General features: G+C 43.7%; 1 protein-coding gene across 4 annotated transcripts in view; it reads right to left on the reverse strand.

The window, feature by feature from the left end:
• LOC137622313 (zinc finger FYVE domain-containing protein 16-like) overlaps positions 1-22,153 on the reverse strand; it is an 86,692-nt gene extending 64,539 nt beyond the window's left edge. For 3 of the 4 annotated variants that reach the window (XM_068352883.1, XM_068352882.1, XM_068352880.1), the window contains exons 1-3: positions 19,707-19,829; positions 10,382-10,464; positions 195-2,324 (exon numbers count right to left, since the gene is read on the reverse strand). In XM_068352883.1, coding sequence (XP_068208984.1) covers positions 195-2,324; positions 10,382-10,439 — 2,188 coding nt within the window. In that variant the 5' untranslated portion in view covers positions 10,440-10,464; positions 19,707-19,829. Of the gene's footprint in view, positions 1-194; positions 2,325-10,381; positions 10,465-19,706; positions 19,830-22,119 lie in introns of those variants that run through there. The other variant, XM_068352881.1, reaches the window with a different exon arrangement.
• Between the last annotated feature and the right edge of the window lie 8 nt (positions 22,154-22,161).

Consider the following 22,161-nt stretch of genomic DNA (forward strand, 5'->3'; position numbering starts at 1 on the left):
ACAAAAGAATATACACTACAGTATTCTAATATCACTTCCCACAGTATTCTAATATCACATTGCATGCAACAGGATATAAATTTACATACAATATTAATACAGAAACAAATTTCTTGTGCAGTATTGTATTCTGTAATAAATCCTTTAGGATAAACACACAGAAAAAGACTACACTATACAGTAAGCGTACTCACCAGGCATTACTCTTGTTGGAGAATCCTGATTGTTAGCAGCAGCAGGTGGTTGCGCTCTCCTATCAGGTGATCCTAAGTCCCCGTCAGTTAACGTACTGCTGGAGGACATGGTGTCCGTTCCGGTGCTTGCATTAGAAACATTATCCTCCCCATCACCATCATTACCCCTAACAGGCAAGGCATCGGAATTTTCAACACTGTGGCCACCCCCCGTAGAAATGTCATTTGTGTGGCCTGTTTCTCGTGCCTGACTGGCCCCCATTTCATTGTTATGTGGATGACACACGACCTCTTCCACACTAGTTCCCTCGTATTGGGAAAAACCTTCTGCACTACCGTCGTGCATCTGAAGAGCCGAGGAAGCATCGGGTAATGAGCTCGGTGCTTCCGCACTGTCTCCTTCCCTTTTTGGCATCACACTGCTCGATTCAGGTTCAACCACGACAGCATCGTCTTCCGGGGCGGCCTGGGCAACAGCATCATGCGAAGGGTATGAACCACTCATTCCATCAATCAAATCTAGCCCACCAACCCTCCCGGCGTCTTGTGAACGAGCAATGCTGTTATCCACATTATCCTTAATACTAGCTACCGATCCAGTCAAACTGCCCCCATAAGCTCCTTGCAATCTGAACTGCTCTTCCTCCAACTCGGCCAATTCAGCATCGAGGTAAGCATCATCTACATCGACATCTTTACTAAAACTAATGGGCACTGGATTGACAGAACTGACATCTGGCAAAGCAGAATGAGACGAAACCTGGCCATCAACACTGCTGCCATCTGGCCGGCCCATTTCAACAGACCTCACAATACTATCACAGACGGGGTTTGAATGATTATGAAAAGCACCAACAGTGTCTCTCTCCTGAGAATCCTCCTCGTGTGGTACATGACCCGACTCTTCGGGTATCCGAGGGGTTGGGGAATCACCACGCAACGCGCGGGACATCATCTCCGCTTGACTACTGTTCTCAGCAGTTTGGTGAACATTTACAACCTCTGGTATTCTACTGTAAGACTGACTTTCCTTCACAATAACCGGGTCATTCGCATTAGAGTTTGCCAGGGTGTTTTCCATCACCACAGCTGGCTCTGGATACTCTCCCCCACTGGCGTGTCCCTCGGCATGCTGCATACCTTCAGCATTATTCATCGACATCAGGTCGGGTAACAATCTATGTTCTGGCTGTTCTACATTTCCCGATCCTTCGCCTCCCCTGCCTTGGTGTGGCTCAGGCACCACTTCTCGTGGGATAGCACCAATGCCATTTGCAGGTACCAGAGGAGGTGTAACCTGTCGTGGAGGAGATGGTGCATGTCCCTCTGAACCACTCTGCCACACGTCAATGATGTCTGGGTGTCTCCCTTCGTGTCCGCTAACAACTCTCGACTCAGGAGGATTGCTGGATGCAACGACATCCAGATTTCTCGAGGTAATGACATCGAGACCTCTGATGGGTTGGGGGTTATCCATAAGGCCATTCCCAGAATCAGGTTTGTCTGGCACACCCACCTCTCCTGTAGCACCTCGCTCTTGCAGATCGGGATTCATGTAATCTGGGGGCAAAGCAGGATGCGAAGGCATGGCGCTCCCAGCTGCGTCCATTCTATGGCCCTCTACCGCACGCTCAGTTGAGTTTTCAGGCACAGTTGGTCGGGAGAAACTATTAATGGATGAGGTTGCCATCACAGGCCAGAGCGCTGAGGAAGAACGAGGTTGTTGCGACAACCCAGGTTGGGTGCGTGCACCAGAGGTTTCTGAAGAAACGGACATAGGAGGAAGCTGAGGTTGTGGTTGTAAGGACACAGGCTGCTGGAATGACAATGACGAAAGATGCTGGGAGCAAGTAGCCGACTGCTGACCGTCGTCATTTTGCCCGTCAGGGGGACTCCGGGTCCCTGGAGGCTGAGGGACATCATCGCTCAAAGCAGAACCACACCAGGGTTGCGCAGTGGAACCTACATTTTCCACAGCTTGTTGCTGAGGCTGCAGAGGTTCACTCCAGCCCCCAAAAGCACCCAATCCAATACTATGCCTCATGTTAGCAGAGGAAGGATGGGAACCACCTCCATCAGGACAAAACTCGAGTTGTAATTTTTCATACTGATTAACAGATTCGCTCTCATCTGAAAGGGGAAACATAAAAAGGTTTATTAGATAAATTTTTACTACAACAAAAGAAAAATCTGAATACTAACAAATAAATAAACAACTGTTGACTTTCAATAGCTTACTTCTGATACAGTAGGGTCCCGAATTATGCGAGAATTTGGTCGATGAATGACCTCCTATATATGGAAAATCGCAGATTTCGAAACACACAACTAACAGAAATAATTACATTTGGCCATGGCAACCGGCAACTTGCTTATTCAAACGTGTTTACTACCCTTTTCCATTACTTTCTTTGTACTGTACTGTATTTCTTTATATCAAATTGTTCTAGTAAATAAATCAAACATTTAATATACTTTAAAGTTCTAATAACTTGAAAAATGGTTAAAATTACAACCAGGATGGGTGTAAACACTGTATATTTCCCGTTATAATACGACCCAAAATACAGACAAATTTTAATGTTTGTCATATCTATTGTTTAAGACAACTGGTGAATAGCAAAACCATCACTCTATAGACTAGCTTTTGTTGTATGATTGAAAGTCCAAAATTATCAAAATAAAGGCGATTTTATATCATGCGTTTCCTAAACACGCCAAAAAGCACAATAGAAAACGACAACCAATGTTTTGTTTACGTTTATCTCTGATCATAACGAAGAAAGAGACGCATTTACACATCTGTGTATAGGTTAGTTTTTGCATCCACAGCAATCTTACCAATATTGATTATATGTTGATTTTATTATTACCAATGCTCTACTTAATTTTTTTTATAAGAACTTCCAAATAAATGAAGTGAATGCCATTTATATAATGTTTTTCTTTATGACGCCGCCTGAAACGGAAACCTTCCATTTGTTTACGCTCCATCTTCGATCATAATAAACAAACGAACGCATTAAACACACATGATCAAAGCGATAACTAATGATATTACAAACATTTAGTAAACATTATGTTATTACAAATATTTTACTTACCGTATCCATATAAATTCCTAAATTCGTAGCAAAGCTGGAAACCTTTTTTTTCCTTATGCGTTTAATCCACAATAACAAACTGCCGCTAATGACAGAATGATAATTTACGATAATTCTAAACTGTTACGAAAGATAATTGTCCTTTCCATATCCAAAATACTTTTCCTAACTTCAAAAGATTTTCGGTGATCAATCTATTCTGAAGAAGTGTTTTAATTCTTTCATTCTACCTTGTTTTGAGTATTGTTCTCCTGTCTGGTCTTCAGCTGCTGATTCTCATCTTAATTTGTTGGACAGAAACTTACGGTCTATTAAATTTCTTATTCCTGATCTAGATATTAATCTCTGGCACCGTCGTTCAATTAGTTCATTATGCATGTTGCATAAGATTTTTCACAACTCTGACCATCCTTTACATTCAGATCTCCCTGGACAATTCTATCCTGTTCGTAATACTAGGCAGGCAGTTAATTCTAATAGCCAGGCCTTCTCCATCACGAGGCTCAATACTACGCAGTACTCTAGAAGTTTTATTCCAGCTGTGACCAAGTTGTGGAATGATCTTCTTAATCGGGTGGTTGAATCAGTAGAACTTCAAAAGTTCAAAGTTGGAGCAAATGCTTTTTTGTTGACCAGGCGGACATAGTCTTTTTATAGTTTATTTATGACATATTTGTTTTTGATGTTGTTGATAGTTTATTATATGACATGTCTGTTTTGACGTTTCTTATTTTAGAATGATTTATTGTTAATTTGTTCTCTTCATTTATTTATTTCCTTATTTCCTTTCCTCACTGGGCTATTTTTCCCTGTTGGAGCCCCTGGGCTTATAGCATCTTGCTTTTCCAACTAGGGTTGTAGCTTGGATAGTAATAATAATAATAATAATAATCAGTTAGGAAAACCATATGCAAAAATGGTAAAAGAAGAAAGTACTAGGCCTATTTTTAAAGTCATCGAACAATTAGGTTACCGCTATTATGTTCGATGTGTGAGAGAGAGAGAGAGATGGTTTTAAATGTACTAAACAATAAATATAGTTTATAAGACATTGGTCCTTATGTAATATTAACTGTATTGATGGTTTGAATAGATTAAGAAATGGTGTAAACAATTCTTTGTTAACGTATTCGTACGCGCATATTCGTGAGAGCGGAAGCTAGACATCAGCTGATCTAATCACAGCCAAAAGTAAAACAAAAAGAAGTCAGCAATACTCGATTTTTAAAACGCACCCGAAATTTAAAAACCCAAGTACATGTTTTATTATAGCGCAATTGACTATTTAAAGAGTAAAAATTTTCTGGAATAGAATGGTGTTTCCTAAAAAATAGTGTGTGAGAGAGAGAGAGAGAGAGAGAGAGAGAGAGAGAGAGAGAGAGAGAGAGAGAGAGAGAGAGAGATTTTTATTTTACCGTCTACTCTACTAAAATATTGCCGACTCGTTACCATACTTAAGGCTATTCACTGCCGATAAACGAACCCAGTCTACTCGTGAAAACCTTGAACGGCCGGAGGGAAAAATAAGGCTTTTATATATACTGTACTAAACAAAAATAATGCTTTAATATACCATCATTAACACTACCATTACAATTATCGTAAGGTTAGAGAAAGATAATGATTGCCGAGAACGTAACCACAATTCTGTTTACATTTTGTCAGCTGGACTCGCACAGTTAACAGTTGATTTCATTGTTGATATGGAATTTTACCCTTAAATAGGCTATTCATTATGAAATTATGTTAATAAGATTTAATGTTAATATTGTTTTGTAAAATTTATTATAAATCACCGTATTTAGGGCTACCAATATGCTTACAAAGACAATAAATTTGATACATTTTATAGTGCTTGACTCGCAGACTTTGAACAGTTTCGCAGATACAGAAAATTTATTTTTGAAAAATAGAGGTCGCATAAAAGGGGAATCGTATAATTCGAACACGCATAATTAGGGACCCTACTGTACTATGCCACAAGGGATCATTTCAGGTCATACAGTATTAAAGGTTTTACAGCAACATCCCTTATGACATCTGTGCAGCATCTATCACTAAATGTTTTATCAGGTTCACCAACTTTTGAGCGCAAAACAAATGAGTGCCGACCAATGGGCACTAGACAATCCCTTATGACATCTGTGCAGCTTCTATCTCTATATGTTTTATCAGGTTTACCGACTTTTGAGCACAAGACAATTAAGCACAGCAACATTTAAGCACTATAAATTCAAAATACGATTATTACAATCATTTTATCAAACATCCATCTCTCTGTAATAACCATATTATGAATTTATGGTGCTCAAATGTTACTAAGCTCAATTGCCCTGACCTTAATTATCAGTGCTCATTTGTCTTGGGCTCAAAAGTTGGCTCCCGGTTTCAGTACCTTTGACCCCTTCCATTCTTTGAGTCTCGTACAAATTCATCAACTTGTCTTACTACCAATTTCACCACCCATTTTTTTTTAAAACACTTCAATTTTGATTATCTAGAAATCTCAACTATACCAACATCAGAATGATATTTTCCTCACCAATGCTAATAGGCCAACATTCTAAATTCATCTCCGAAAAATATCAACATCTATAAATCTGTACAATCTTTAAGGACACGTTCAATTTTCCATTCAACTTTTACCCCATACTACAAATTGTTCTAAAGTAACTTTCCAATCATGAAGTTCTCTGAGAACTCTTGCAGTCTTGCAATATGACAAATTTAAAGTAATTTGTATTTTTCCTAATCATACAAACCTAGAGCTTTTTTATTAGGGAATATACTTTCGGCAAAGCTGGAAGACTACCCATGAGACTATTAGCAAGGTATAACTACCACAACGCTAGTTAGCAAGGGGGTACAGGGTAGTAACAGCTACACCGCTCACACACCTGTGTTGTCTCATATCTTCTAATACAAATCTCTCTAGATTTGTCATTTGTTCCGTCACTAATTACAAACCTTTTCACTCTTTATTAGGGAAGACTCACCCCTAGAGTGGGTGGAAGTCATAACCAACAGGCTGGTTTCTGACCCAGGGTTTCCCATCGTGTTACGCATGCATAAAGGGGAAAACCCTTACACCTTTGCTAAAACTTCATGCAATAAAACGCTTTAGCGGCCCGAGCAATCCGTGTGATTGTGTGATACTAGCAATGTGACTTGCCTACGTAAAAGTTCTCAGAAGTCATAAGATTCTTTGAACCAACCATAGATGTTACCCAATTCCCACCTCACCAGGGGCATATGTGGATGTAACAAGTATACAGTATATTCTATACCAGGTTACACGAAGGAAATGGTTATTACCTGCAGACAGTGGAGGCAAGTTTTCAGAGTAGCATAAGTGCTGTTCCCCACAAGAGGGGAAGATTAAAGAAAGAAGGTGCCAGTCCTTCATATCATTCATTCCAGACACAATCCTAGGTAACCTTTACCTCCACCATTTGCTACTTGTCCATCAAGGAGCTTGAGGTGTTTAAACCATTAGCTGTGCAGCCACCACAGGTCCAATGGAGGACATCTCCATTTTCCAACACCCAGAGTATGATCTGGCAAACACTCTTTGCTTACCGTCAACGAGCTGAGCTCCAGTTAATGGTGGTCATCACATGCTTTCAACGGCATATGGTGAGAATGCATGCACCACTCACAAAGTTCCTGTCTACCATTTAAATGAAGATGTAAACTTGTAAGGTAACAAAATATCAAAACAAGTGACCTAAAAGGTTAGAAACAAGAAGACAAGGAGGCAACTGATTGCCAATGTCCAGGATAGGTCAATCCTCTATGAGCGTAATTACTAGACACAGCCGAAGAGGTCGGAAATGAACGTTTACGAGCTGACGAGGGGAGGTGGGTCGATTAAGAGGCTAGCGCATCTGAATGTGCGAGCTATACAGCCCATTCTATGTGGGGAGTGAGATATTAAGTGCGAAGGTTAAAGAGTGTGCAGCTAAACTCCATTAGTTGTATGTCGTGGAGGAATTGTAGATTGAAGTTCTACTTGTCACTGAAGAGCGCAACCCAAAGTAGTGCACACTTATGTGCTACTGAGGTCGCGAACACACCTGTGCTCTACCAAGTTATCGCGCACTGGCGTTGATGAGGTAGCGCTCGCTATTCCTCTGAACAAAGAGTCTGGCGCGTATCGTCTACCTAGATAGTAGGTTGGCCAGGGCACCTGCCACAAGTTGAGATGCTAATGCTACAGAGTACTGGATCCTTTGACTGGCCAGACAGTACTGTATCGGATCCATCTCTCTGGTTAAGGCTCATTTTCCCTTTCCCTAAACAAACCAAGTAGCCTTTTCTTTACACATTATCCTCTATCCTCATACACCTGAGACACTAAGATTTCCATACAATTCTTCTTTGCTCAAGCGGTTTACTACTGCAAAGTAATTGTTCAGTGGCTAGTTTCCTCTTGGTAAGGGTAGAAGCTCTTCTACAAGGACACTCCAAAATCAAACCATTGTTCTCTAGTCCTAGGTAGTGCCATAGCCTCTGAACCATGGTCTTCCACTGTCTTGGATTAGAGTTCTCTTCCTTGAGGGTACACTCTGGCACGCTATTCTATCATGTTTCTCTTCTTGTTTATTTTTTAAGTTTATTGTTTATATGAGAAATATCTAACAAAGTTATTACTGTTTTTAAAATATTTTATTTTGCTTGTTTATTACTTCTCTTGCAGTTTATTTACTTCCTTGTTAGCTTTTCTCACTGGGCTATTTTTCCCTGTTGGAGCCCTTGGGCTTATAGCCTCCTGCTTTTCCAACTAGGGTTTTAGCTTAGCTTGTAATAGTAATAATTATAATAATAATAATAATAATAATAATAATAATAATAATAATGATGATAATAATAATAATAATAATGAAGGACTCGCTAAAACTCAAAAGAGTTCGCTGCACCTATAGTGCGCGCATCTACAGTATTGTCTTCTCGCAGTGAAGATTGTAGGTGGCGAGGTCAGCTCTCCTTGTGATTGGTTCTCGGTGATCCTCATCCTACTGGAATCCCCTTGAACACACGTCGTCTGCTCACATGTTGTCAAACAACTCTCATAGGAGTTTGGGGAGAGCTACAGGTGATTCCGCCACAGGAACTGAATGACCCTGCCGATCGGATGAGTGAAGGTCGAATATCGCCGCTATCCAGCCCCCTTTGTCGACTGAGACTTCTCGGAATGAGGGGGTGCATCGTCAGCGCTTAAGAGACCAATCAGAAGGAGACCTACCCCGCAAACTGGAATAGTGTCCCCTGAGAGGAGTAGGAACAAGATTATGGCCTTTGCATTCCCTCCGCAGGCTGACATCTCAGAACGAGGGAGTGCTGCGGCATCGGCGCTGAAGGGATTACTCCGGGGTGGACTGAAACCACCTACGGGAAAGGTGCCCACCGTGAGTAGCAGGAACACGTTTCAGATTCGCATTCCCTCTGCAGGCTGAGTTAACTCGGAACGAGGGAGTGCGTTGTCATCAGCACAGAAGATACCACTCAGGAGAAAACCTAACCCATGAACGGGAAAGGTGTCCCCTGAGAGGTGCAGTAATAAGCTTCAGCCTTTTGCACTCCCTCCGCAAGCTGATATCTCAGAAGGAGTGTGTGTGGCGGCGTAGGCGCTGAAGGAATTACTCCGGGGAGGAATGAACCCACGTACGGGAAAGGTGTCCCCCGTGAGTAGCAGGAACAAGCTTCATACTTTGCATTCCCTCCGCTGGCTGTGATAACTCAGAACAAGGGAGTGTGTCATCGTCCGCCAAGGAGCAAGACTGAGGTAGAGTTCTGGGTCGACCGCAAGCGGTCTTCACGGAAAACAGTGAAGGTGCATCAACAGAGAGTGACACACTCAGAAGGAGGGCAGAGCCTCTTCGCTAAGGGAAGGGGGGGAGTCCTCCATTTCTAAAGGTAGTCCAGAGCGAAGAAGAAGGTAGTAGTTTTCTCGCCCTCGAGGAAAAGCTTCGAAGGGGAGAAAGTCACCTTCACTTCCTCCATGCCGACTACAAACAGCAACAATCACATCTATAAAAATAAAGAAACAAAACTAAAAGAATAAATTAGTCAAAGGCCAGTCAAAATAGGTTGAGCGGTAGAGAGGGATGACATCCAATCACTACCATGCCAAAAGAAAAAGGGAGGAGACAACACTGGTGTGTGTGAGCACGATAGCTGATATTATCCCTTACCCCCTGCTAATTATCGATGGGGCAGTTATACCTCGCTAAAAGTCTTATGGCTAGTCTTCCAGATTCGCCGAAAGTATACGATATTCCCTAATATAATAAAGAGCAAAAGGGTTTGTATTTAGTAACAGAACAAATATAGCTTTGATTTAACAAATCAACAGTTGCATTTAATGTACTAAAGAATATTAAATATGCAAATCATTTTAGAACAATGGTTCATCAAAAGTAGCTCCTGGCAAAACATTCAAAACCTCTAAATAAATAAAATATTTTTTCTGACTCCAAAAAGTAGTGGAGATTATTGTCATATCTATTACCGAGACAAACGAGTTTTAGTCCGAGAGTTGCAGAATGTACAAAACGTACTTGTTCAAAGATACTGTAAGTGAAAATTGTAACAAAGTAAAGTCCAAAACATATCTGATAAAAATCATGAGACATATGAAGGGTAGGGGCTCCGGAAATGCATTAAAAAATCTCAAAATCTTTTACTGTTTTCAGTGAACTTCTCAATTGCATAGAAGCACACTCCCCATATGGAAATTACTAGACTTTTTTAAAGGCCTCTCATGAATGGCAGAGGTAAGGGACAGTGACACTGCTCTAGCAAGCAGGGTAATGCCCAAGAGACTGCTCATATATACAGTACATATGATGAGCACCCAAGCCCCTCTCCACCCTACCTAGAACCAGGGAGGGCCAGGCAATGGCTGTTGATGACTCAGCAGGTAGACCTACAGGCTCCCCCAAAACCCCCTTAGCTCACAAGGAAGGTGAGGTTGCAGGCAGCAAAGGAACTAATATAACATAATCTCACGGTCTCACATAAAAAGTAAATATTATTGAGCACAAAAAAAATAAAGGACATGAATTCTGCTTACAGTCTTACCTTCATCTAGTTCAAACTCGTCAAGTACTTTATCGAGGTCAACCGCAAATTTCTCCATTGTCCTCTCATACCCACTGTTTGTTCTGTAAAACAAATAAATATTTACAAAATACTATAATGTTCAGGGATCAACCCAATATTATCAATGAAAGATATTAACCCTTTTACCCCCAAAAGACGTACTGGTACGTTTCACAAAACACATCCCTTTACCCCCATGGACGTGCCGGTACGTCCTTGCAAAAAACTGCTATTTACAATTATTTTTGCATATTTTTGATAATTTTTTTAGAAACTTCAGGCATTTTCCAAGAGAATGAGACCAACCTGACCTCTCTATGACAAAAATTAAGACTGTTAGAGCAATTCAAAAAATATGTACTGCAAAATGTGCTTGAAAAAAATAACCCCTGGGGGTTAAGGGTTGAAAAGTTCCAAATAGCCTGGGGGTAAAAGGGTTAAAGGCTTTTAAAGAAGATTCTCTTAATTTTGTAAAATATCAAAAATTTTAAACAATTTTTATTTTTCCTAACATACTCACCGAGAACTACTTTTCTGTGGAGTCACTTGGTGACCTCTCAATCTCGACCAAGGTTTTCCCGCCGTTACCCCCCTTACCCCGCTCTATATAGGTTTACCCCCGCCGCCAGAGAATGCGCCCTGAGGGCAGGATTAAGGCAGGTCACTGCCTCTCTGGGTCAGCATCGCCATTAAGTTCGTCGTTTAGCCCAACTTGGCAATGGAAGGATGGCACTCGGGGACGGAAGGGAGGGCCATTACCCGAAAAGTAGTTCTCGGTGAGTATGTTAGGAAAAATAAAAATTGTTTAAAATTTTTGATTTGTTCCAACACAAATACTCACCGAGAACTACTTTTCTGTGGAGACTTATACTTTAGGAGGCGGGAGTGCCATTCTGCCACTTGGTTCGGCACACAGTGCCTAGAGGGCTAAGGAATGCGGGGCCTATCAGAGAGCAGAGAGAGGGTAACTGCGGAACCTTACGCTATTATCTAAGACTCACCTCTTAAAATTTCTTCTGTTGATTTTCTCCCGATGAAGTAGCGAAGAATTTATTCCCCGTTGGGGACATCTTCTAGCCTACCGCTACACAGATTGGAGGCCGGCGATGACTGTCCCAATGGAGAATCCATCCAAGGATTTCCTTGAATAATCCTTGAGATACAGTAGTGGGCAGTAAAGGTCGACTGGTGCGACCAAGTGCCAGCTTGTAGGATCTGTCCCACCGCCATGTTTCTCTCAAAGGCCAAGGAGGTGCTCAGGCCCCTGATGTCATGGGGGCGGGGAGTGCCTGGCACTGCCATCTTATCCTCTTCATAGGTTCTAGCGATGACTTGTCTCAGCCAGAAGGAAATGGTGTTCTTGGAGACTTGCTTCTTATTAACACCTGTGGAGACGAAGAGGTTCTTGGCACCTGGTCGGAGATGAGCCGTCCTTTCCAGGTACTTCCTGAGCGTCCTTACTGGGTATAACTTCGAGTCTTCCGTATTGCCTGTCTTGGGAATGGCCGGAATTGAGAAACCTTCAAACTTCGGGTCCCAGACTGCTGGGTTCTGAGTCTTCGCCACAAAGGAGGGTACGAACCTGAAGGACACTTCCTTCCACCCTTTGGAGTGCGCAACGTCGTAAGACAGACCATGGATCTCACCCACTCTCTTAGCAGAAGCCAAGGCTAGCAAGAAGGAGGTCTTGAGGGTGAGGTCTTTGTCCCCGATATCTTTGAGGGGTTCAAAGGGAGGACGACTTAGCATTTTCAGGACCTTGGCCAGGTCCCATCTGGGCACTCTCCTAGCTTGAGGAGGGCAGGACTGCTCGAAACTCCTAATCAGCATCGCTATGTGTCTCGAGGTCCCCAGGTCGATGCCTTTCAGGAGGAAGACTTGGCCTAAGGCTGCCCGTACTCCTTTAATGGCTGGGATTGACATCCCTACTTCATCCCTAAGGTACACGAGAAACTCAGCTATGTCCGGGACCGAAGCTTTAAGAGGTCTTATGTGTTTCTCCGAGCACCACTTCGTAAAGGCGGCCCACTTCGCCTGGTATACCACGGTAGAGGATTTTCTTAGGTATAGGGACATCCTCTTAGCTGTGGAGGAGGAGTACCCCTCCTTCTTCAAGAGCCGCTCGATAGTCTCCAGGCGTGAAGGCGAAGAGAGAGAGGGTTGTCGTGGAACTTGAGGAAGTGAGGTTGACGCAGCAGCTCTGACCTGGTGGGCAGAGGCCAAGGCGGTTGGCTTGCCAGGTCTTTTAGATCCGCGAACCACTCCCTCTCCGGCCACCAGGGCGCTACCAAAGTCATCCTTAGGTTTTGGGAGGCTCTTACTCTGTTGAGTACCTGCCTTATCAGCGTGAAGGGGGGGAAAGCGTACACGTCCAAGTTGTCCCACTTGTGCTGGAAGGCGTCTTCTAGGGCTGCCCTTTGGTCTGGTACCGGGGAGCAATAGACCGGTAGCTTGGCGTTGAGCTTTGTTGCAAAGAGGTCCATCACCGGGGAGCCCCAGCGTTGAATGATGAGTCTGGCTACTTCCGGGTGTAGGGACCACTCTGTCCCCACTATCTAACCCATTCTGCTGAGGCCGTCGGCTAGCACGTTTTTCTTCCCGGGGATGAACCTTGCTAGCAGTACCACCTGCTGCTCATCCGCCCAATGCAGGATGCTTATGGTGAGGTCGCACAGTTCCTTCGATCTCATGCCCCCTTGCTTCTTTATGTAGGCTACCACCGTGGCGTTGTCGCACATTAAGGCCACGGTGTTTCCCCTCAACCGACTTCCAAAGTGCAGACATGCCTTCTGGACTGCTTTTAGCTCTAGGACGTTGATGTGGAGATGTCTTTCGTTCTCCGACCAGGTACCGCTTGCTGTCTCCTCCCGAAGGTGGGCTCCCCACCCTAGGTTGGAGGCGTCTGTGAACAGGAGGTACTCGGGGGGACAGGACCCGAGGGGCATCCCCTTGAGGGAGTTCGACTGGCAGTGCCACCATTCTAGGGCTGTCCTCGTGTCTGGAAGGTCAGGAATCAACGCCTTCTGAGCGCCTGTCTGGGACCAGAGGCCCTTGAGGTTCCATTGCACGGGTCTGAGCCGCATCTTCCCTTGGGGAACCAGTTTCTCTAATGAGACCAGGTGACCTATCAGTCTCTGCCAGTCTTTCGCCCTCCTGGAATGTTCTGACAGGAACGGCTGAATGATGTGATTGAGGTTCCGTATCCTGTCTTCCGAGGGGAAGACCTTCCCCTGCACGGTGTCCAACGTCATACCCAAGTATCCCATTCTGTTGGATGGCGTTAAGTTCGATTTTTCCAGATTGATAATGATTCCCAGATTCCTGCAGAACTGGAGGAGGTTCCTCCCTTGCTCCTCCAAGAGGGCCTTTGAGTTGGAAAGGAGCAACCAGTCGTCTAGGTATCTTATGAGACGGATACCTCGTTCGTGAGCCCACACTGAGACCGTCGCGAAGACCCTCGTGAACACTTGAGGGGCCGTCGACAGGCCGAAGCAAAGGGTCTTGAACTGCAGGATCTGGGAACCCCATTTTACCCGGAGGAACTTCCGACTCGACGGGTGGACAGGGATCTGGAAGTATGCATCCTTGAGGTCGACCGTCATCATGTAATCTTTCTCCCTCAAGGACATCAGGACGGATTTCGGGGTGTCCATCTTGAAGTCCGTCTTCTTGACGAACTTGTTAAGGGCTGACAGGTCTATCACGGGTCTCCACCCCCCCCCCCCCCCCCCCCCCGTTGCTTTCTCTACCAGGAACAGGCGGCTGTAGAAGCCCGGGCCTGGGAGAAGGACTTCTTCCATGGCCCCCTTCTCTAACATGGAGGAAACCTCTCCTTGAAGGGTGGCCCTTTTCATCGGGTCCCTGGGGGCCAACCATTCTATCTGGCTGGCTGGAATGAGAGGGGGTGGGTCCGCTATGAAGGGGAGCCTGTAGCCTTCTTTCAGGACGGACACCGTCCAAGGATCCGCCCCTTGTGTTTTCCATGCTTACCAATGAGGTCCGAGGCATCCCCCAACCCGAGGCTTGGGCGGGAGTAGGGGGCCTCTCCCTCTACCTTCTCCTAGAGGGGCGGCCTGATCTGCCTCTCTTCGAGGCGGAGTAACCCGACCTGAAGGAGCTGGCAGAAGCTGGTGCTCCCCTGCGGGAGGACTGCGGAGTTGTTGTCCAGGAGGAGGAAGGGGCGTCCCTCCTCGAAGAGCTGGGGGCGGCCTGAGGAGTCACGGCGCTATCCAAGGCTGATCTCCTGTATGGCGGCCTTCTGGAAGACGCTTGTCTGGGGACGTTGGCCTCTCTCCTCTTGGACACCTTCTCCATTAGAACTTCCAGTTCCTTTAAAGGGAACAGAGACTCACCCCCTAAGGGTAGGCTACGCACAACTCGGGCCTCCCTGTCCGGGATCTTCTTCGACAACTTAGAGAGAACTGTGTCACGTTTCCTAAGTACCCAGTTGGCCGTCAAGGCGAGCGCTTGGTACGCCAGAAACTTGAGAGTTTTCCCCCCGGAGGTGAGAAGGTCCGTCAGGAGACTCTGCTGCTCTGGATCTTCGGGGTCGATGGAGGCTTGCACGTTCACCAACGTGGAGGCTCACCAGTCCAGCCATGAGGAGACGTTCACCAGGTCCCTTGACATCTCCTCCATCATGGCGGCTTCCGTAGGCGAGAAGGAAACCGGGGCTGAAGAGGCCCTTTCGTCCGAGCCGCCTTGACCCAGGATGTCTAAGGCCGAGTCCACTTTACAGGGGCCTGGGCGCCGCCCTTCAGGAATATACACCTTCCCTTGCGTCTTGAGGCCCTGGAGCAGTTTTGAGGCACTCTGGGGCTTGGGGGCCTCCGCATTGCTGGCCACCAAGCTATCTATGTACTCTTGTCCCAGTACTAGGTCTGGGGCAAGAGGAAGGGCCAGGGAGGACTTCGGAAGGGCGTCGTGGTGCGTGAATCTCAGGAGGCTTGACCTCCAGGAATTCACCTTAGGAGTCGAGGGTTCTGCGATCCCATGGAGCCTCCTGATGAGACCCACCACCCTTCTGTACGCGGAGTCCTCCGACGGGGGAGCCTCGCCTCCGTCAGCCGAGGCCTCGGCCTGGCGTGGGGGTGCCGGGTTGCTTGGACGGTAGACCGGGCGTCCTCCTCTCGGGTCCAGGGAGGTCGACCCGTACCCGTAGGGAGCTCCATAGGAGGGTGGATCTCGCCGTAAGGCGGGTGCCACCGGCTCAGGGAGGGCCCTCGGTTGCCCCAAGGCTCTGGAAGCCGAGGACACGGTCCCGGTGGGCTGACCCGACAACAGGAACCGATCCTTCTTGCTCGATGACCGCACCAGCTGGGCTGGTTCGGTCAGGCTGCCTTCAAAGAAGCGCGTTTCCCCCCGCTGGGCGGGGTGAACCGGAGGCCTCGAGGACTTATGCTTTTGAGCGAGGTCTTTCCTGCGTGGCAGGTCGAGCGGTTCTAGGCTGTGCGTAGGGAGCGGCAGCCTAGACGCTCGTTCACTGGACCGAGAGTCTGGAGAGTGGAGCCTCTTGGACTCTCCTGAAGGAACGTAGACCCAAGCGCCGCCGGGAGAGGCATCTCTCCTATACTTACGGGAGTGAGAGCGGGGGCGCTTCCTGCTGTGTCGCGACCTTGACCTGGAGCGGGAACGATCGCTTTCGGACCGCTCTCTCTTCCCGCGCCGTTTCTTCCTGACTTCTCCCCTGGAGGATGAATCTATCTCTGACGAGTCCGAGGGCGCCACGTTCCTCGTGTAACGGCTGCCCGCGTGATGCGTGGGGGAAGCTCTTCGCCGTCGGACGTCCGAGATTGGATGTTGGAGGAAGTCTTCGGGGACCACTGTGGAGATCGTCGGCACTGAGTCTACTCAATCCATGCCAGGGGGCCAGGGGTCCAGGGTCACGTCCATTCTTAGCGGTGACCTCCCCGGTGTTTTCGGCAACTTCCACCCGAAAGCATCGCTACTCGGGCGGCGAACTCTAGCGTGGCTGTCCTCTGGCGGGGGAGAGCCCGACGCCCCGGCCCACGAGGGCGGTGGAGACTCTGAAATAACGACACTGCCCCATATGGGGTCTTCTGAGGACGCGTGGTCCCCTGCCACGAGGCCTGATTCACCCGAAGCACTACCGGACCCTCCGTTATCTCTAGAGGGGCTTGCCCTTGGTTCTTCCCTCACACTGGGTTCACCGGGAAGGACGCTATGACTAATCACAACACTGGGGGCTTGCTGCTCTCTCCTCTGCGAAGGAGACGGAGAAGCCGAGGCTTCGTCGGACCGATCACTGACCGACGGTAAAGAAGAAACGCCACTAACTTTTCTGGGGGAACGCTTAGAAGACTTCTTCTTTTTGGTACCGTACCGTACCCACTGTATATCATCCCAGCTTACGCACTCCGGACACGTGTCCGCGGTGGAGCAAACTTTCCCCCTGCACGTGGAACAAAGGGAGTGAGGGTCTACTTCTGGTTTAGAGAGGAAAGCCCCACACGACTTTCCGGCTCTAGGACCAGGGCAACGACACACATGCTCCATCGTTCGCACACGAAGGGCCAACACTAGCGAGTTATAAGTACACTGGGATATACGCAGGGGGAACGCACTGAAACACTTGCGAATAACGCACTACGCAAGAAAAACACAAGTCCCCACACTGGAAACACGTGGAATCACAAACGCGCCAAAGGATCGAGAGAGCGAGAGAGTGAGATGTTTCACATCTCACGACCAAGAACTTAATGGCGATGCTGACCCAGAGAGGCAGTGACCTGCCCTAATCCTGCCCTCAGGGCGCATTCTCTGGCGGCGGGGGTAAACCTATATAGAGCGGGGTAAGGGGGATAACGGCGGGAAAACCTTGGTCGAGATTGAGAGGTCACCAAGTGACTCCACAGAAAAGTAGTTCTCGGTGAGTATTTGTGTTGGAACAAACTGTATTTTTATTTTCATAAAAAGCAGAGCCTTCTTTTGTAGAAACGGTAAAAACATTTAATTTGCAATCATTAAAGCCCTAGTTGATGAAAACCCTGTGCATTGGAATTTAAGTTTGGCCAGCCTGAAGGGCCACTGGTGGCATGGAGAAAATTATCAGCAATATAACTCCCTAATACTTATGCATCTATGCATGATAGTCCTATATTAAACCATTATGTAAAATATAACCGATATTTTTTTAGTTCTTTTATAATCATAATGAAAAATTTACCTGATGTTTTCAGCTTTTCCCTGAAAAAAAAATCTTGCTCAATGCTGGTGTTTACATCCAACATTCAAGAGTTGCGATAAACATATGACAATACATAACTTTGATAACTCCATAATTGCTTATCCTTTGCCCTATTTTCATAATACGGCAATATAATTTAACTTTAAACCAAAGTTACAACATGGAGTAATGAAAAGCTAGTTTTTATTAACTGTACTGAACATTTTCACTATACTGTATTGAACTGTCTATTGCAAAGCATTGCTATATTAAACACACTGCTTATAATCTATCACCTGCAATGGTAAAAAGGTATTCCTTGTTGGTAAATATAGCAAGAAGCTCCTCCATCAAAAGATTTTTTTTCATGATATAAGAAGGAATTTGTCCAATTCCTTATGAAAAATGACCCAAAGTTTGAATATAATATAACTCGTGGATCTGTGAATATAGGCTTAACCATTCAAAAATGTGCACTGAACTTGGCAAGGATTGCTTTTTATACCAAACCATTCAAAACAACATCTCTACCCTAACCTCAATAACAAGCTTATCTAGACCTTTGGGTGATAGGGTTGGCAATTCTGATTGGCACCTAGGTTAGTCTCTCGTTAGCCTGATGTGTTCCACTTGAGATGGGCTACCATAGAAAATGGTTTGTAAGTATGTAACCTTTTCTATGGTAGTCTACCTCAAGTAGAACACACGAGGCTAATGAGAGACTAACCTATCACTAGGTGCCTTACTCAGAATTGCCAACACTATCTCATCTATATGTTAAAGAGAAAGTGTCTGGATTTATATATAAATATATATATATTTTATTTAGTGCGTGTGCGTGCATATCTACCTAAATATCTAGCCATCACTTCGACGGGTTGTGTACACTGGTTCTGGAATAAATGTTCATTTTGTTAAATGATGAACTTTCCAAAACTTCTCATAAATGAACTAGAGGGGCACTCAGTAGAGCACAGACCTCAGCCCCGAAAGCTTATTTCTTGACCTTAACCTTTGACCTTATCATGCATTAATTGGCGTGGATTTCCACACACTCATATATGAACCAAGTTTGAAGTCCCTGTGACAACGATGTCCAAACTTATTGCTGATTACATGAATTGGACATTTTGCTTGACCGTTGACCTTTACCTTCAAAAATTTATTAATTTCCAGCTTTTTGTATAACAGTTAATCCCTGTAAGTTTCATTATTCTATGATTAAAATTATGGCCAGGAAGCTATCATACAAACACTGACAGCTAGGATAAGGGGGGTGGTCCTAGGGGGCGTAGCTACTGGCAGATAAGTAGGCAAGGTAACAGCTCCTAGATTGGGTTAGGTGGTGTGCCGGTAATTTTGTATTGCATTGCCCTGTAATACACTACAATGAAACTGGTGTGCCTATGTGTTTGTTTTCTCTTTGAAACGTGATTTTTTAAATATTAAAATGTCTAAAATTCGACAAATTTGTAAATATAAACCCTCCCACAACTTCTCTACCACAAATGAATGAATGTTAACTTAGGTAAACATTGAACATCCAAACATCATTCAAGAATTAATTTCAAATTTGATAAACAATGACGATAAACTTCACATAATTATTAACGTTAATTTTCGTAAACATTGATAAAGCTTCCACAACTCCATTGAATGTTTGACTGATCAATTTCTTAAAAAGAAAACTCCGCAATTGCAGATATAAGTGTGTTAATTTAGGTAAACGGCATGCCTAAACGTTACAAAATTAAAGATATTCATTTAAATTAATTAAATTGAATAAAATAAGCTAAATACTACCACAAACGATATAAACACAGGTTAGGCAATCTAAATCCATACCGTATATGTTACCCAATCTCGAATGAAACTTCTCATAAATTCGTTTTTAAAATAAAACAAGATTTCCCTCACACAAAATAACCTCCAAAGAACGTTATATATTAATTAAAGAACAGGAAACTTAGCGACATAACAAAAATACCGTAGTTTCATTACACCAACTTCTAAAATGGATCTGAAAAACAAACCCAGAAGACGGCCTTTATCGGCCGCTAATTTCAATTAATTTCCATTTTCCTGACGGCAAAACAACCTCCATTTACCGCAGATTACCTTTTTCACTTCGAAGTCACGGGAATTGCCTGGGAATTCTTCCTTCACGGGAATCCATAAGACGCAAATGTCATTTCTCTATACACAGAAGTCACACGATCAGTATTGCCAGATGGGTTAGTCTAAAAATCCCTAAAACTCGTGATAAAAAATCCCCAAAACCACCCAAAATTCCCTATTTCCAGAAATATATTTTCTGATTTAGAAATTACTTACTATACTTCATGTAATTGTAAGTAATCTAATTGCAACAATATAAATGTTTACTCATCTCTGTTTCTTCTTCATACAAATATGTACAGAATATCGCCACCGATCACCCAAAATCACCAAATCTAAGGATAAATTCCCAAATATAGGAATAAATTACCAAATCTAGGATTAAATCCCCATATCTGGCACAACTGCACACGATCTGCACCTGTGACGTCACAAGTGAAAATAACAATAACAGTACCGCCCCGCTGAGCATCATAATGCGCACGTACCTTAAAAAAATCTTATAAAGGTGTTTTTTATGTTTATTTAATTTATTTTCAGATTAGATACATAGAATTTATAAATGGATATTTTAACTATCATTCACTAGCACCGCCATTATGCATAATCCTCCATATATAAGCAATGACGAAGAAACGTTACACAGCTGATTGGTCACAGTTTATCTCAACTAGACAAAAACCTTGGAAATATCCAGTGTTCTGAAACAGTAGAAATTGCCATCATATAACATAGTTCATAATTATACCTACTTGTACAATTGGAAAGTTATACGAAGTAATTGCGAATTCAAGGTCAGTGCTTAACGTATAAATTATGTACGTTAATGTTCGATTTGCAAGTTGCGCAATTCTACCTGAATAGATTCTGGCACTGAGTCCTTTAATAATATCAATTCGAAATGATTGTTATACAATATATCTTTTATTTATTAAAGTTTGAACGATTATTATTATCGCACACTAATAAAATCATAAGATTAAAATTGAATTTCTTAAACAATTCAATTACATTCATAAACAGAACACTTTAAGGCATGAAAGAGTATATTATTCCTAAAGAGTTATGTTTAAAATAAATATTCTAATTAGAACTTCAAATAATATAATAACGATTGATATTCATAATGAATATCACTTATACATCGCACTAGAACTGGCCAGTATATACTAGACTATTTTAGTATATACTAGAGTACTGTATATGCTGTTTACTTATTTCTTTTCATGTTTCCCCGCTGGAAACGTTATATCATAGATTTATTAGATGATGCATAACATAAAAAATTGCCCCACCGTTTTAAACTGACTAACAACAGCTATGCATCAACTGTCGTACCAGATAAATCTTCCTCAATTAGCCAGGAATGTAATTCAAGCTCCCACTATAGACATGCGAGAGACTGAAGATATTAAAACTTTCAAAAAGAAACTGGAGACTTGTTTCCTAAGTGCTTCGATGATGTGGATCTATAGTGAACATGTAGGTCATGTAGGTTACAGGAAAACAACCCTTTAGATAAAAGATATAAATTAGTAAATAACAATAGACTGAAATTTCGAGTTCTTGAGAAAATTCTATATGATATATCGGCCACAAAATTATAATACATATACTCATATTAGTGATGGCCACAATAACTTTTATTGTAATGAATTCCATTATACATTTTGCATATATATATATATATATATATATGTATATATATATATATATATATATGTGTGTGTGTGTGTGTGTGTATATATATATATATATATATGTGTGTGTGTGTGTGTGTGTGTGTGTGTATTACGCATTTTATTCACGATACCGCAACCAATGTAGACGAATGTGACAGCAACTGGTGTGGTATTCTATTTGGAGCCACTCTCTTTTAAGGAATATATTGTAACTGGTGTATGCGACCAGTCAAAATAACGGCTAAATACTTAGATATGCACACACACGCACCGATCCTCTCACCAGGGTATGACTACTCCCCTCTATTCCAAAGGGACGGGGAGAGCTTTGCGTAACCAGGATATATATATATATATATATATATGTATATGTGTGTGTTCAGACACTTACTTTATGTAGAGGGGATGTAATAATATAATCTTTATATGAGTACATTTTATCTCAGATGAACCAACTTAATGTGACATGTATTTACTTAACTCGAAATTTCATTAGAAAAATATTTGCATATAACCTTCATATTCATTAATATGCATTATGTATTAGAAAGGCTAAGTATAGGTGTGTGTGTGTGTGTGTGTGTGCGTGTGTGTGTGTATTCATAGACCTACATATCTACCCTAAAAATAGCCATACACAAATGCGAATCACGAACACCAATTCAAACTTCAATTACTCATTTCACACAGACACATACAAGTGTGACACACTTACTCGTAGTATGACTCACCGTCACCTGCGTCTATTTGCTGTATCCTGCACCCAGGAATGC

This window comes from Palaemon carinicauda, chromosome 29 (genome assembly GCF_036898095.1).
Source record: "Palaemon carinicauda isolate YSFRI2023 chromosome 29, ASM3689809v2, whole genome shotgun sequence".
Lineage (NCBI taxonomy): Eukaryota > Metazoa > Arthropoda > Malacostraca > Decapoda > Palaemonidae > Palaemon > Palaemon carinicauda.